General features: G+C 37.7%; 2 protein-coding genes across 3 annotated transcripts in view; both read left to right on the top strand.

Annotated features, from left to right (window-relative positions):
* RCAN1 (regulator of calcineurin 1) overlaps positions 1 to 7,691 on the top strand; it is a 40,399-nt gene extending 32,708 nt beyond the window's left edge. Inside the window, exons 1-4 of one of the 2 annotated variants that reach the window (XM_009473510.2) lie at positions 199 to 430; positions 2,590 to 2,763; positions 3,759 to 3,918; positions 6,632 to 7,691. In XM_009473510.2, the coding sequence (XP_009471785.1) occupies positions 344 to 430; positions 2,590 to 2,763; positions 3,759 to 3,918; positions 6,632 to 6,795 (585 nt within the window). In that variant the 5' untranslated portion in view covers positions 199 to 343 and the 3' untranslated portion in view covers positions 6,796 to 7,691. Of the gene's footprint in view, positions 1 to 198; positions 431 to 2,589; positions 2,764 to 3,758; positions 3,919 to 6,631 lie in introns of those variants that run through there. The other variant, XM_087756944.1, reaches the window with a different exon arrangement.
* KCNE1 (potassium voltage-gated channel subfamily E regulatory subunit 1) overlaps positions 1 to 15,770 on the top strand; it is an 80,325-nt gene that overhangs the window by 32,489 nt on the left and 32,066 nt on the right. The window lies entirely within an intron of this gene.

The raw sequence follows: 15,770 nt of genomic DNA, 5'->3' as shown, positions 1-15,770 counted from the left end.
CAGTGGAAACTATGCTGCAAGAGGCTCGATAAAGCAGCTGCTGTGCAAACCTCAGCTGTTTTTTCCATCCTCCCGAGCACTGGTAATTAGCATAGGGAAGCTGACTAATGTGCTGACGTCACCTCTTTCCAGTCGCAGCTTACATTTTGTTCCTGACTGTCTCAAAGCATGCAGGACTTTGTTCAGGAATTCGCTGTCACATACAGGATGCTCTGAAACCTTTTTTTTTTTTTTTGAGGGGCTGGACTTGTTTCCCTTATAAACGCTGCCTGCAGTACCAACGGCTTCCTTAAAAGTCATTGGTTTCTGTGGCACAGCAAGTATTGCTTTGTTGAAGCACAAAATGCATTTTAGAAATTTTAACTACAGTTTTAGTTCTCTGATTGCCTGTGTGGCAGATAGCGATGTCTTCAATCAAGCAGAAACGAGGGTATGCTTTATCTTTTGTGTATTATTTGTGTGAACTACTAGAATACTAAAGTATGTAGGTGCTGTTTCAGATAGTTTAAAATATGGATGCCTTAATACCTTTTTGACTTGTAAGAAAATTTCAGTTTGATGTAAGGGTCTTGGGTCTTGTAAGTCTGCAACAGTATGCTCTGATATGAATGACTAACTCTGGAAATTATTAGATCTTAAGCTATGTGTCTTTGAAAATGATCAGAGTTTACCTCCAGACTTCTTGACTGTCTGTGTAGTGTATTCTTCACTTGCATATGCGTTTTCAGCAAATGTTTACATTATCATTTTGGTAGTAAGATTTACATAATTTATAGTACAACTTATACTTTTCATGGGATTTTTTGGCTGGTGCTGTAGTTAAGAGCATAATGTTAAAGCTATAAGAAGTCCTTTCAGATTTATATTTAACTGATTAGAATTAATATAATGTAAGTAATCCAGTCCTGATACACTGAATTGTTGACTGCTAAGATACCTTAAGGACAAAAATGACATTTTACTTAGTGTCATATTGCTAGCATGACATTTATGACCTCTATAATCACACACATTTTAAATATATTTATATTATATATATATAAAAATATATATATTATAAATAAGCATATACGTTGCGCAAATCTGGAAGGTATTCTCTGAGTTTAAATGTTGAATATGAACTTTGAACTGCAATTTAGCATGGGTTTGGCTTACTTTTCATGGTTGCATCCAGCTCTCTCTGGAGTACAGGAGGCTAACAAATACAGGCTTTGTGTGCGGAGTGTCATGGTCTTGTTTCAGAGCTCGTTTTGAAGAAGCTTAAGTGTGGCTCAGCAAGAAGTAGGACAGCTCTGATTTTAAAATATCTTTGAAATACAGTGGTTCTGTACACAGCTGTGGCGAGTTTGTGAAGTAGAGCTTTTCAGGAAGGAAAAGAAAATTTTGAAGTAATCGCTGCCTCCTTATGTAATCTTTCTTGCCTTTTTTTCCTACTAATTCAAAATGTAACAGTAAAAAAAAATGAGGCAATGTGATTTTACATACTTGTTTATTTTGGCTTTGTATTGAACTTCTAGTAAGCTTTTATGAAGAGAAAATATCTGAAAATCTCTGAAATCTGAATACTTGATCTATTGCCATGACTGAAATAAGGCTTGTGACTGGTTACTTTGTTCTCAATGTGAGCCTGAAACACTTTGCCAAGAGCATGGCAGCTTCAGAACCTCCTGCTTCTTTCTCCTCCTCTGGCATCCTGAAGTAAGAGTGGAAGCACTCTTCATATAAATGATATGAAAAATAGCCAAGTCTGGTTTGCATAGATGCCCTAGGAGCACAAACCCAAAGTGCAAAATGGATACCCAGCTGTTGGTAAAGGTGCTTCAGTCTTTTCACGCAGATAGGACAGCAAAGTAACTCAATTGCAGATCTATGAAGGTATGAGGTTTTGGTCCAGTTCCTACTTTTACCACACAGTCAAAACAGAAAGTGTGTCAAAGGCTGTATGGTCAGTACTGAAGATTTTTTTAGGAAAGATAGTGGGAGCCTTTTTAGAATTCTGTTCCAGAAATAGAGGAGGTTATTAAACTAGAGTTCAGTAATATGTTCATTTTCCTAAATGAAAGTAGCAGCTATTAAAACAGGAGATGTTCATGAACTTTATTATGCATGCTGAGTCACTGAAGAAAATTACATTTAGCTGGCAAATATGCTTTTTTCATTTTTCTCTATTAAAACTGTTGTGTTGGTTTCCTTGAAAATTGCACACTTAGACGAAGGCATGCTTGGCAGACTTTTTTCAAGGCCTTTGGATGTTAAGTTTAGAAGACAAGCATTTCTTTTCAATATCTTACCAAGACTACTGTTTTTTATTATGTCACTAAATCAGAGTATCATGTCCAACACTTATTAATGATAATAATCTATTTTTTAATAAGGAAGAAAAAAGCTGCTATAGAGAAAACAAGTGATGGGTTAGAAAAATTCATTCTAAAAAGAGAAAAGAATAAAACTAAATCTAAGCTGTTATAAATACATCAATATTCAAGAGTGGTAGTACGCCCCTACTGGTAACTGCAATTTATTTCTGTATTTCTTTAGAGAAAAATGTAGAGTGCATATTCACTTTCTTCTCTGGTCCTTTCTTTTCAGGCCAAATTTGAATCGCTGTTTAGAACATATGACAGAGATATCACCTTTCAGTATTTTAAGAGCTTCAAAAGAGTACGAATAAATTTCAGTAACCCTTTATCTGCAGCAGATGCTAGAATCCAGTTGCACAAGACAGAGTTCCTTGGAAAGGAAATAAAACTGTATTTTGCTCAGGTAAGTCTCTTTGTGATTATCCTTACAAGGTACTGAAGCATAACTTACCTGTGATAAGCTTCCACAGGTCTTCAGTCATGCTAATGAACACTGTTAATTTTTTCAGTTTGATTAGAGAATCACAGGTTGTTCCAAAGCTACAAGTATTTGGAGGCTGTTGCATATTTTGCATTTATGTCTCCCTTTTGATAACCTTGAGGAAAGGGAGTAGATGATAGTAATCAGCACTGTCAAAGATAGAGTTTAATGGGGTGGGGGAAGCCAAGCGTGCTCTGCCGACAGTACACACGCACACACATGCGTGCTCAAGTAGTATCTGAGGGAATCCAAAGAGTAGAGCTGCATGTTCAGGACTCTACCTGTTGTTCCTGCTCTCGCTCCTGCAAATCGTTTGTTTAGCACACGTTTGTACTTGGAGATCGCCATCAGCACAGCTGTATAGCTGGCTAGCATCTGCTGCTAAAGATGTGAAACTCTCAGGTTCTGGTAATCTGGGTGCTTTTTGGTAGCTGCTGTGTATTTTCCTCCATAAATTTAATGGGAAAATTAATCTATGTGTGTCTGTTTCAGATGTCCCTAGGGACAGTCCTGAAGGAGCCAGTTTATTTATATACCTTCTAGAATTCTCACCACTCTCACTTGTGGTAATGAGTTTCAACACCATTTGTCATTAGGCCTTAAAGCCCATATCCAGCTTCCTCCTACTTCAGTATTTTAAGGACAGATATTTTCTGGTGAAATTTTTGTAAAACTCCATAATGAGAAGATGCGGATGTGCATACTTCATTGCATGTTTCATCAGAGTTAATGAATGTGGTGGCTTGTCTGTATTTTGTATACTGGGTCTTTCATATAGCTCCCTTCGATAATATAGTTACATGGTGCCACCTTGAGTGCCTGTTACAGCATAACATCTATCCAAACCTTAAAATTCCTCATGAATGATGGATTCATTGATAATAGTGAAACAGCTTTGGCTTTTATGCTTTTTTCAGACTTTGCACATTGGAAGCTCACATTTGGCGCCACCAAATCCAGACAAACAGTTTTTGATTTCACCTCCTGCCTCTCCACCTGTTGATTGGAAGCAAGTAGAAGATGCTACTCCAGTCATTAACTATGACCTTTTATACGCTATCTCTAAGTTAGGACCAGGTAAGAAGGAGTAGAAACACTAGAATTTTGGTTGAATAAAACACCTTTTAAACTTTCTGAATTTCTAGAACTTTTCAAATTAATTACTATCTACCGATTAAATTGTAGTATCAGAAAAAGTATTAGTAAACAGTAGTTTCTTACACGCATAGTAATTTTACAGGATCACTTGGAGGGCCCAGACCTCCACAATGTGACCTGTTTTGTGATTTGTAGAGAGCATGAATGTTGCTTCAATAATATATTAGCTTGTTCATCAGAATTTTCAGGAAGCAGCTTCCTAAAAATGAAGAGGCAATTGTGTAGTTAACATACCTTTTGAAGGGATGGGAAAGTCTTGTTTCAGACTAAGGCAATGAACTCGTCAACAGCTGTGTAGCTCTGTGCCAGAGTTACCTCTGCATCTGAGATAGTAGTTTGTGTAGGAGGGAAACTATCAGTATCAACCTCATTTTCTTTTGGAGTTAAGAGGGAGAAGTTTCTGCCACACCTTGCTGCTCCTAATTTTCATCTGCTGCAATTTATTCATTTTTTGAAACTTTGAGATAGCTTCACCCTGGAAAGGAAGAAAATTTATATCAGGTTCCTCTTTTTTTTTCCCCACTGTCCAAACTAAAGGAGATATTAAGAATGTACACTCACCCCTTATTCCTAGTGCTATCCCATAAGTCACTTGTGATTTCAGCTAACCATGCTGTGTAGACTGTTTATAGGTCTATTTATTAAAAATAGATAGCACCGCAAATAGGAGAAACAGTTCTACCTGCTATTTCTGTTTTAAACCAAATACTACTTTCAGCAATAGATGTAAAGTTCCACTAAACTGAACTGTTATTTTAAACGTGGTTCTGCTTTTCAGTGATTAATGATCACATCCTTGGTGTCATTTTATACCTCACTTAAGACAACCTTCTTAATGAGAATGGTGCAAATTATATTTCCCAAAATCTACAACTCTGATTTAACTTGTTTGCAACTGTACTATTAAGTTTAGGGGAGAGAAAAAATGGCCACATTTAGTAGCAGTATCAAAGAGAATAAAAACTGTATTCTGAATCATTTTACCGTAGTATTTTTATATACCTGTTTACCTACCAGCTTAGGGAACACGTCTTATTATGTCAGTGGTATGGGGTGGAGAAGAGGGTGGGGCAGAACTTCTAGCTCCTCATGCATCAGCTTTCTATGTAGTAGTTTATAGTTGGCTGTGTGCTGGTGATATCTAAAGATTCTAGTGAAAATAACTTGAATCTCACAAACCACCAGGGAATTCTTTTTACCTGTGAAAATTCAGCCCTTTGCCGTTTGTGGAGGGACAAAAATCTGTGCTTATGCTGGCATAAAAATTGGGGTAGATTATTGCCAGTTTTTAATAAATACCATCTTTTAAATGGTGTGTAAATTGTAATGGCAAGAACAATTTATAGGAAAGATATTACAGTTAGAAGTGGAGGTATAAAATGCTGCCATAAATCACTTATTTATCCAGAAATATGTAAACTAAGCAGATGAGCCTGCATGTAGGTCTTTAATACCATCTATCAAGAATACTGCTGGCATACTAAATGTTTTTATCAAAGATTGTGTTTTCTTGAAATCAGTTTTTGAAACAGAAATCCCATAAGACCATGCTTGTCAGAATAAAAGTTGTTTTTGATGAAACATGTGGAATGAAGAAATACATAATGTTACAGCTTACTGATTTTATGAAAGTTCAGAGCTTGCTCCATGTGTGCTGCTTTCTATACTACAAGCTTTCCTTTTAAGTTTTAGCAATACCAAAAAGAAACCTGTAGGTCTTGAAATAAATACTTAAGGGCTTACTAAGCAGTAAAAGTTGGTCCTTTTTCCCCTGAAAGATCTGTTACTGAGATGCCCTGCAGTAAGCTCATTGGCAGATCTGTGATCCCTTTTCCCATGAGATTTTTTTCATATATATTATGAATGTTGAGCCCTGTAAAGCTCTGCCTCTTGACTGTGGTGTTCATTGGTACATGGAATTAATGACTTCGTACTAAGGAGCAAGCAGAGGTTACTCTAGCACAATGGCTTGTGTGTTTCTGAAGAACTGGAGGCAAGAGCCTTTTCCTCTATGGAACTGCTCATGAGTGCTCAATAAAATTTATATCATAGCACTTCTACACACCGTCTGTATTATATAAGTGTTTCACATTATATATGCGTGAAGCCTGCTGTCTAGCTCTGCTGCTCCACAGAATGCCAGAACAGTGTTAGAGCACCTCTGTGTGAGGTGGGAAGAGCTGCATCCAGCTTTCTTAACACCAAAAGCTTTTGGGGGGAAGGAAGATCTTGTGGTTTTGCTGTCATTCAGGAAAACAGAGTCTTCCTGAATGTGGCACAGTGGATAGATAATCTTGTACACTTTAAAATGACAAAAACCCACCAGGAAGACTTATGACTGCTCACGTAGAATGCTTTCTTGAATGCCTAGGGTAATTTACATAAAACTTGCTTTTAAGAGAGCAGCTGAGCTATGTTGCTTTGAAAACAGAGCCTGAATGCTTCCGGATGGTAAATGTGACTGTTGGCAATGCACCTGCCTGCACCATCTAATGTGTTGTGGCATTGGGCTTTTGGCATTAGTGTATTACTTACACAATTTTATGTATTCCTTTCTTTTTAGTAATTTCTTTCATGCTTTTCTACAGAATGGATCCTTTTTAACCAGTTTTGCTAATATTTTAACTTTCAGGAGAAAAGTATGAGCTACACGCTGCAACTGACACTACTCCTAGTGTTGTCGTCCACGTATGTGAGAGTGACCAGGAAAACGACATGGAAGAAGAAACAAAGAAACCCAAACCAAAAATTATTCAGACGAGAAGGCCAGATTATACTCCTACCCATTTAAGTTGAACTGCTGTTGTTTTTTCCAAGGGTTACAAGTAGACGTATGCAAGGGAAACATTTACTGTCGAAACAGCAGGTCACAGGTTTGGTGGCAACAGCAGCAGTTATAGTAGGAGAAATTCCAATATAAGTTTGCTCGGAAAAAATATAGGAAGTTTCATCCTTATTTTCGATGCTGCGGGTTGATGGATGTCATAGAGTGTATTCCCAGATAACTGGGAACGAAAGATAAGCAGAAGACGACATTTTGAGACGTAACAGGACAAACTAGGTTTATTTTTTTGGGGGTACTGTAGGCTGTTCCATTATAAAGCAACTGGGGGAAGCTTTCTTTGTTCTGACTCACATAAATCCTCAAACTAATAGGCTAGTCATTGTGTGGAGTACATAGCGATAACAGAAGTGGTTTTAAAGATTAAAGTATGGGAATTTTGAACCTTTTTCTTATAATAGATTTTGTGCATGTGTATTCTTGGTCTTCTAAAATAACTTTGCATTATTTTCTATAGTTTCTCACGTTTCTGGAAATCTGGGAAATTGTTTAAAGTATTTATTATCTCAGCATCCCAGACTTACTACTAGATGTGTATATACGTATATATTTATATTTGTTTTTATTGGCACTCATTTTCCAGCAGGCATACAATTTCTTCGGCACCTTATTTTGGTGCTATGTAACTTGTGCTTTTAAAATTTTAACCTTTTAAATGCCTCTATAGGGTTTTATCTGGCAAAGTAATGGAAAAACGTGCAATAGGAAAGTTGTTTAAATAAGTTGACTTTAAATTATTTAAGTTTAAATAATTTATATCTTCAATAACATTTGTTCGGTAGCTTTGACTTTCTCATTTGGAAAAAAAAGTACTCTTAAATGTATAAATAAAGCTCATGTTGCATATTCACAGCCATGTAATTTTTCAGTGGAAAAAAATGCTAATGGAGACACGTGAATTCTTCTCAGTATGTGAATCTGCATCGTTGTGAGCAAAGGTTTAACAGTGATTGAAAAATTGCACACAGTGTAGAACAGCAAAGAGAGATGGAGTGCCTTTTCCTCGTTCATTCCTGATGTGAACTGTTCTACAAGCTGCACGCTTGTATCTTTTTCTACTGGCTTTGTATGTCCATAAATAGAAACTTTCTTAGCTTTGCTTCCAAAATAAGCTGGTATTTAGAAATGCTTAATGCCAAGTAATGATGCATACTTAAGTAATGGGTATATGTGGGAGAAACTTTAGGGTTTTTTACATGTTAGTGTTTAAAGACAGTAGCTCATGACATACAAGTTTAGAGGAAGAAAGATGGAAGAAGTGTATTTTATTGTTTTTTAAAATGGAGATCCTCACTTTGAAATAGGTTTCAGTATTTTTTTAAGAGATAGTAACTGATATGTGTGGGAGAATATCACTTACAGTTTTAGAAAGGGGGTGTTTGAAGCTTCTCAACATCTTTTTAGAAATCAAAGCATGGTTCTCTGTTGGTTTGCTTTTGCCACAGTTGGTCTGAGAATGAGTTTTGTAGCTGGAGTTAATATAAAGGAATCCATTCTGTGCCATTTGAAGCAAACATTTACTTAAATGCCCAGGTTCACACCTTGTTTTTTAAATAAATAATATATATTTTAAAAGTAAGATGTATAATGAAGCCATTTCAAACTGTGGTGCAGTGTAAACACGGTGTTATTGAAGGCCTGTCATTATACTAAGCAAAACAGAAGTTGGTATCCTGTGACTACAGAGAGCAGGAATATATTGAACTTTAGTAATACTTGCAGTTATGATCTTGTTTTGATTGGTATGCCCTGTAAACTGAAACAAACACTGGTACTTGGCGTCCGTCTTGGACCTAACTCAAGGGGCACTCTCTCCATGTTAACAGTGTTAAGAAGAGCAAATGCTGTGCGTTGTTGGAGCCATGTTTTATGTACATGGGGGTGCATAAGGTTGTTTTGTGTTACTAAGGTGTAACAATCAGCTGGATACATGTACCACTTACTAACACACAAAATAAATAAATAAAATGGAGAGAAACTTTGTAGGTTTGCCACAACTGCCTTTAAGTCTTTCCAAGATTTTTTCCATGTTTCTCAGATTACTGCTGGACTTAGTGTTTCGCTTCATTCAATTTAAAATTGTTGGAATAATTCCTATTCTGTCCTTTTTCCATCTTTCCATGATTACCAATCAAAGCATTAGTTTTCCATTAGAAACCCAGGTAGTTGCTGTTCTGTTTCCTAGTAATCCTAAGAAAACAATACTACCTTTCAGTTAAAAAGAACAGAATGTTAAATACCAATATGGTTTTCATCATTTTAGTGCACTGACATCTGCCTAATAAGGTGGGCACTAGAAACCATGGAAGTCTTGGGATGGTTACAGTGCGTTTCCCATTCTGATGGTAATTGTAAACAAAGAGTGTGAGACAGTAACTTGCCTGTGTTTCTGGTTGTATATCCTGGCTTGTGCCACCTTCTGTTATCATTACTACAGTGTGCTGCTTGCTTTTTTCTGTTTGTTTTTTGTTTTTTTTAATGTTCAAATGAATGCTTAGTTGGTATTTTATACAGTTGTATAGTATGGGGCATATTTAAATTAAAATATTTTGTTGTCTTCTTGTAAATGTTGTGGTATTTATGCATGAAACTAGTTGAAGATTTTGCGCCAAAATCTGAACTTTAAGCTTCCAAATGCTTCTGATTTGAAAAGGGTAAGAATATTGTCCCAGGTCACACCCTTACCAACCAAATGAATTTATTCAGAGAAAAGCTTTCCAGCCTTTTGCTTGAGACTTGCATGATCTCTATCAAAGTATGAGAATCTACTAATGAATGAAATGCAATCCAGAATATTCCAGTTAAATGGATTCTTCTGTGCCTGAAGTTGATGTGCTTCCTGATAAATGTATCAACATCTTACTATCCTATAATAATCCCTGTGCGTTCATAATATCCTTACCAGTTTTCTTCTACAACATGAATAATTCTATTTTTAAAGCTCTTAGAATATGAAAATAGATCAGCATTTAAATGGCTTTACCTAGTAACTGTAAGTCTTGGTGTTGCAAAACATGTTATGCAAAAATGCATTGAAGGTTTCATTCGATATGGATAGGAATCCTTTCACAGCAGGAAGGAGTTATTGGTATTAATGCTCATAATTCTTCTCTACTTACGACTGAGAAGCATTGATGTTTGTAAGAAATTGTTCTATGCACAGAAGTGGTTTGAAATAGCAAAGTGCTGCTGCTCATCAATAGCAGGCCCATCCAGGGGAGTTCCTGCATAGAGTAACAGAAATAACTTGGTCCTTAAGTGATCTAACAAAAGGTAGAAGGTGAAATAGCAATTCCAACAGAGCCGTCCTGCTTTACATAGAAGACCTCATTTCTTTTTCTTTTTGGAAGTATAGCTCATGCTTTATTATTTGCCCTCCGCATAAGGATAGCATGCACAATCTCCACAAATCTGTAAATGATCACTAGCATTTGTCATTTTGCAAGACTTGTTGCCAGTTTAGTGATACACATTCCTATCGTTGGACTATGCATTTGTGCATGCGTTACTACATTAAAGACCTTACTTGGTACCAAGGTGAATTCAACAACATGTAAGGCTAAAACTTGTTTCTAATCAGGGTTTTGTTTTTCAGAGCAGCAACAAGTGTAGTAGCTTTGATATTTGAAATATTGGACAAGTGTATTAGTAGTTGTTCTTGTGTAGTCCAGACTTGTCAAGGGTGGGGAAGGAATGAACTCCAGCAACTCTCTCTCATACCATTTTAACAGTTACAGCACGGATTTTGCCCTAGGCATAATCACCTGTCCAGTCAAGTTTTGCTTTGTCACACTAGAAAGAATGTCTTGGGGAAAATAAGTTCTTTAACTTGAAATTGTGATTTGTATCTATAAAGCTTCTTTACTTGTTCTGGTATGTCCTAAACCCTCTCCCAGTTCCAAACATATGAAATGATAGCACAGGGTAGGCCTTTACTCTAGGCATAGACTAAGCTCAGAAATTCACTTGCTAGGTCTTGGGTTCAGTTGTTGCACTTCTTCTGTCATCTTTGCTTTAATCCTGGCTTGCCCAACACACTTTAGAAACATTTTGCAGAAAATTATACCTGCTTAATGCCTTTAAAAATTCACATTTGCATGTCTAAAAAGAAGAAAACAAAACAACCAATAATAACAAAGATAAGACATCCCCCAAGATATACTGTACATTACAATTGATGAGTAGGTGACAGGATGGATCTGGCAGGACTGGATTTATCTTCTCTGACAAAATTTCTATTGATAAAGTAGTAACTATCACACTGGAAACTTTTTGTCACTTACCTGGTCACCTGGTCTGTGTTTACTGTATTTACATATCTAAAATTATAGCATATCTGTCATCTTGCCTTTTTTTTTTTTTTTTTTTTACTGGGGTACACTCTTATCTGAGGTGTGAAAAGAAAGAAAATGATGGGAGTTTCAACATGAAAGGTTGAACAGGTGGAGGAAGAGAGCGAGGCTCCGAGTGGCGTTTTGTCGCTTCTGGCAATCGTGTCACCCATGCTGTTTTGGACTTTCTGCCTCTCAAAGACCAGCTCAAGAAGCTCCTGCTCTTCCTAGCATTGCTTCCTGCTCTCACCCCTGCCCTTCTTCCACAAGATGTTATTCCATATTTTCAAAAGACTGAGAGTCTCTGAGGTTTACAAGCATTTCTTAGGTCTTCTCTCTGAAATCACTTCTTCTCTTATCCAAGGATAGGCACAGCTCAGTGTCTGTGGCTTCGGGACTTTGTTACAGGCTTTAAAAAGGTTTTGCGAAGGTCTCATATGCTGGTAGCACAGCACAGGGGGAGCACGGACGGGAAGTTTTTCAGTAGTCTTCAGTCTGGTGCTGCTCTCGCTGCTAGATTTGGAGTCTGTCAATAATGGCTTTCATATTTGGAGTGATTATGTGTTCATAGCTTGCACTTCGTAGTCTCAATCATTTTCATAGAGTGTGAATTTGTTGGGGTGGAGTTTTGGGGGGTTTGTATCTTTGTCCCATCTTGAAATCTTTCTTCCACTTTATTTTTTTTCTTTGGCCTCCTTCCTACATATTGGAGTTCATTGTGTACCATCTACCAAGCAGGTCCTTTATCTGTCTCCTTAACTTTTAACTTTGTGTGGACCTGCCTACACGTTGAGTGTGTGCATGTTTTCTTGCCATTGAAGTTGTGTGAGGAATTAATTTTATTTGCAGTTTCATTACTGCTGCGTCCTGCTTGAACAAAACCTCTAAGTGCCACAAAGAACTTTTTCCTATGTTCACCTAATGCCCAAGGTGTCATGTCCTTTATTAATCCTAATGAAATTATATCTGATTTTGTTTGCTCTGTGTTGCATGTCTCCTACCGTCATTTATACATGCTTATCCTTTATTTTGCTGATGTGGATTGTTCTACTGTGTTCCGATGCCATGCATCTGTAACTCTGGCCAAACCATAATCAATTCCCTGTCTCACAGGGTGTGTTGTGATACCTTCGATACTTTTGTAGGCCAGGGAACAAGTCAGGCTCATGAGTGCAATGCTGGCTGCTATTTACCATTGTCCAAATCTCTGGAAATTTTGGTGGTGTCTGTCCTACTCTACTACTTCCCAAGTCCAGTGAGGAGAAGCTCGTTCAAGGATAAACAAATGTACGAAGACCCCTGGAGTATTGGCAGGAGTTTGACTTGTATCTCTTTTTTTAACGTGTATCACTTACTAATTACTTTTCAATGTCTTATGCTTGTTAGTCAGGATCAACTCCTTATATCTCAGAGTACGTGCGTTTGATACTGAGGATTTCAGTGGGTAGCCAGTGCTTTGATACAGCTCCGTTGTTTCCAAATCTGGTTTGTTCAGTTTCATATCTGGAGCCTCACTATTCAAGTTCAAGGTTTTACAAAATAGGGCTTACTGAGGTACTGCAGAAATCTGGAGGAAGAGGTAGAAAATATATCTGTCTTGGAGTCTTTTTGTGCCACTGAGCATTGTGTCTCTTGACTGACTGAATATTTGGAGTTACTCCAAGCCTATAGGAGCACTAAAAAGGAAAAGCTAAAGAGGTCCTTTAAGTGTCATTCAGGTAGATACTACCGTTATTTGATTTGAATTTCCTTTGTGGGAATGTGGTGTGCTTTTTAGGGTGCCTAGGGATGCTGCTAGATTTAGGCATGTTCTGGAGCTTCCCTTTGAGCTCTCTGCCTCTGTGCATTTCAGTGGTTGGAAGTTTACGCTGCCAGGTCTTTGCCAAAATCCTATCGTCGCTTTCCCCTCTCCCTTACGTCATAAACTTATGTCCCCTGATTCTTAACATCTTTTCAACTTTTTCTGTAATAGTTCTTCTAAAGCTTTAAAATGCATCTTTCAAAACCTGGCAGGCTTTTAAATAGATTTTGGTGAGGTCATCTTAGTGTTGTTTCCTTACAGTGCCTCTCTCTTGTCAGGAAAATTAAATAAAGTAGTCTGACTTTCTCATGACTTTAAAAGAGTCAATAGGAATACCTTGGAAAATGAGGATGTAATCTTGTATATTCTCTACAAAGAGATCCTGAATCTTTTTTGTTTGTGTCATTTCTAAGATGCAGTTGTCTGGGTTGCTTTTTTTCCCCTTTTCCCTCATTCCTCTCCTTTCCATTAACCAATTTGTGTGCTGTATGATTTGTATAATAACTTCCATCCTAACTTCAATACAGTTCTCAACAGAATTGTGCATCTACTTTTTTTCTTTGGGGGTGTAGGGGAGACTTGCGTGATTAGAGCCTTAAAGTGTAACTAAGTTGTTGTTTAATTTCAGTGAATTTGAAGAGGTACGTGGAGGTGCCCATAGGTGGAGCTAAATATCAAGCAATGTCATTGCATGCTACTGGATAAAACTAAAACTCAAAACTCGACCTCCGGCTAAGGCTAAGGCTCCCATTGCAATAGCAGATGTGGAAAATAAATTATTTCACTAATAGATTATGAAAGTACAGTATTGCTTGTCTCTGATCCCTTTGAATATAGTTGACTTGAAACATATCTCTGGTGTATAGGAAATCTTGTAGTGAAATACTTTTTAAAGGTAATGATAAGCCGTTTTAGCAGTAAGTTGCAATGAGGCAGACTTAATTTTATTGATATCACTCATGAGAACAAGTTCATATATGCAAAGTGTTTGAATCAACCTGCTAAGAAATCTTCACTTTGAGAGCAGGCCGAGTACTGGAAGATAGCTAGCAGTTAGTTTCACATCTCAACTTGCTAGAAGGCCACAAGGATGCAGTACAGGTTTTGAAGACTTTTGTTTCTGTTTGTGCTTTATAACCTCTAAAAAGCACATCGAATGTGTATCCAATATTTCACAGCAAGGTTGCTCCAATACTTGAGTAACTTTGCGCATCTCTGTCTGGGTATCCCTGTATGCATGTAAGCATGCATGCTGTAACATGGGGTTAATCCGAATGATAAAACATTTTGTATGTGGGCTGTTTATGCTGGGGTGTAGAGAAGTTTTTTGTTACTGAAAAGAAGTCATCACTGCAATGCTCACGTAACAGGAGAAGCAAGTTATAAAAGGCTGGCACGCATTGCAGGTTTGCGGTGATGGTTAATGCTTGTAATTTTGCAGAGGTATTTATATCATATGTTTCAAACTGGTGTTAATCTAACTTTAATATTTAAGTGCACCAGCTCAAAGGAAGTGTAACCAGCAGTGAAGCTACCTGTTAAAAGTGGGGTATGGTTTTATGCCAGAGGATAGAAACTGTCTGGGATGTAGTTCTGTTTGTATGACGTTATCGTTCGCTCTACCAGCTGCCCTGGCCTAGCTTTGTGCCACATACATGAGAGTAAAAATTGCTAGTGTTACATAGCCATTAGACATGTTTAAATTATTATGAGAAAAATTTCAAACTATTTTTGTCAACTTTGCTTCTTAAGACCATTTGCTTTAAAGGGGCACATAAGACACACAGTGAAAACTGCCTGGTTACAAATGTGAAAGGTGAAGTTCAGATGCCCAGCTCTTTGTGGCCACTGTATAAAGTGATGCTAATTTACAGGGTGTATTTGACTTAAACAGGTAAGTTCATCCAAAAGCATTTCTTAATATGAGTTACTGTCAGGCTAATACAAAGAGGAACAGCTACGTAAAGTGCCTTTAACAGCAGCAGGGAATTTTTTTGGCCTTTTCAAGGATTGGAGCTGAACCGTGTCGGATTGAGCCTTTGTTACAGTAAGTAAAGTAATGATCAATTTATTGATGTTGTTTGAGCTGGGGAAATACATGACTTGGCATAAAAAGCAGTTGCACAGCCCTTCGTACCTCTTGTCTTCCGCTCTTAAGATTTTGCCCATCCTGTGAAGGGGAATTTAATCACACTGGCCTGGTGTGGCTTGAAGCAGCAAGGTGCCGAGCACACTCAGCAGTGACTGAGATGGTTCGGGTGCTGCAGCACTTCTGTGTAGTAGGCTGGGGGACTCACCCCTGTCTTGGTTGATCCGCTGCTCAGTAAGGACAAACAAATCAGCAGGCAGCTGGCACTTTACCAGAGCAAATACGTGGAGATTTTGTGTGCATTTACTTCTCTAGAAAGTGACAGATTTTTTCAATGTCTGTTAGTGTCTTTTCAGTGTCCATCTGGTGTCTTATGACCCGTTCAAATGTTTCTAAAAATGCTGTTCCTGGTCCCTTGAGAATTGCAGAAGCAGACAGCCAGTGAACTCTGCAAGCTGCAAGGAAATTCTTGTTTAGCCAAGTAATGATTACTCAAACGTGTCTTTTAGATGCTTTGTGTGTACTCTGTACCTTGTTCAAAGGAGGGAGAGTATGCACAGAGAATACACGTGCTGATATAGCTCTTGTGAGAGGGAATTACAGTATCTTGCTTGTTCTGATACTGAAGGTCAAAACTATTGCATGTCATAACATGCAGTATTCTGGCTGAAGGCAAATGAGCTTGTCTGTGATGAAGGACGCCTGGAA

The sequence above is a fragment of the Nipponia nippon genome, unplaced genomic scaffold (assembly GCF_047370975.1).
Source record: "Nipponia nippon isolate SJK-2023a ecotype South Korea unplaced genomic scaffold, ASM4737097v1 scaffold_2, whole genome shotgun sequence".
Classification (NCBI taxonomy): Eukaryota; Metazoa; Chordata; class Aves; order Pelecaniformes; family Threskiornithidae; genus Nipponia; species Nipponia nippon.
The sequence above is the reverse complement of the archived record's forward strand: the minus strand, read 5'-3'. Positions and strand labels throughout refer to the sequence as shown.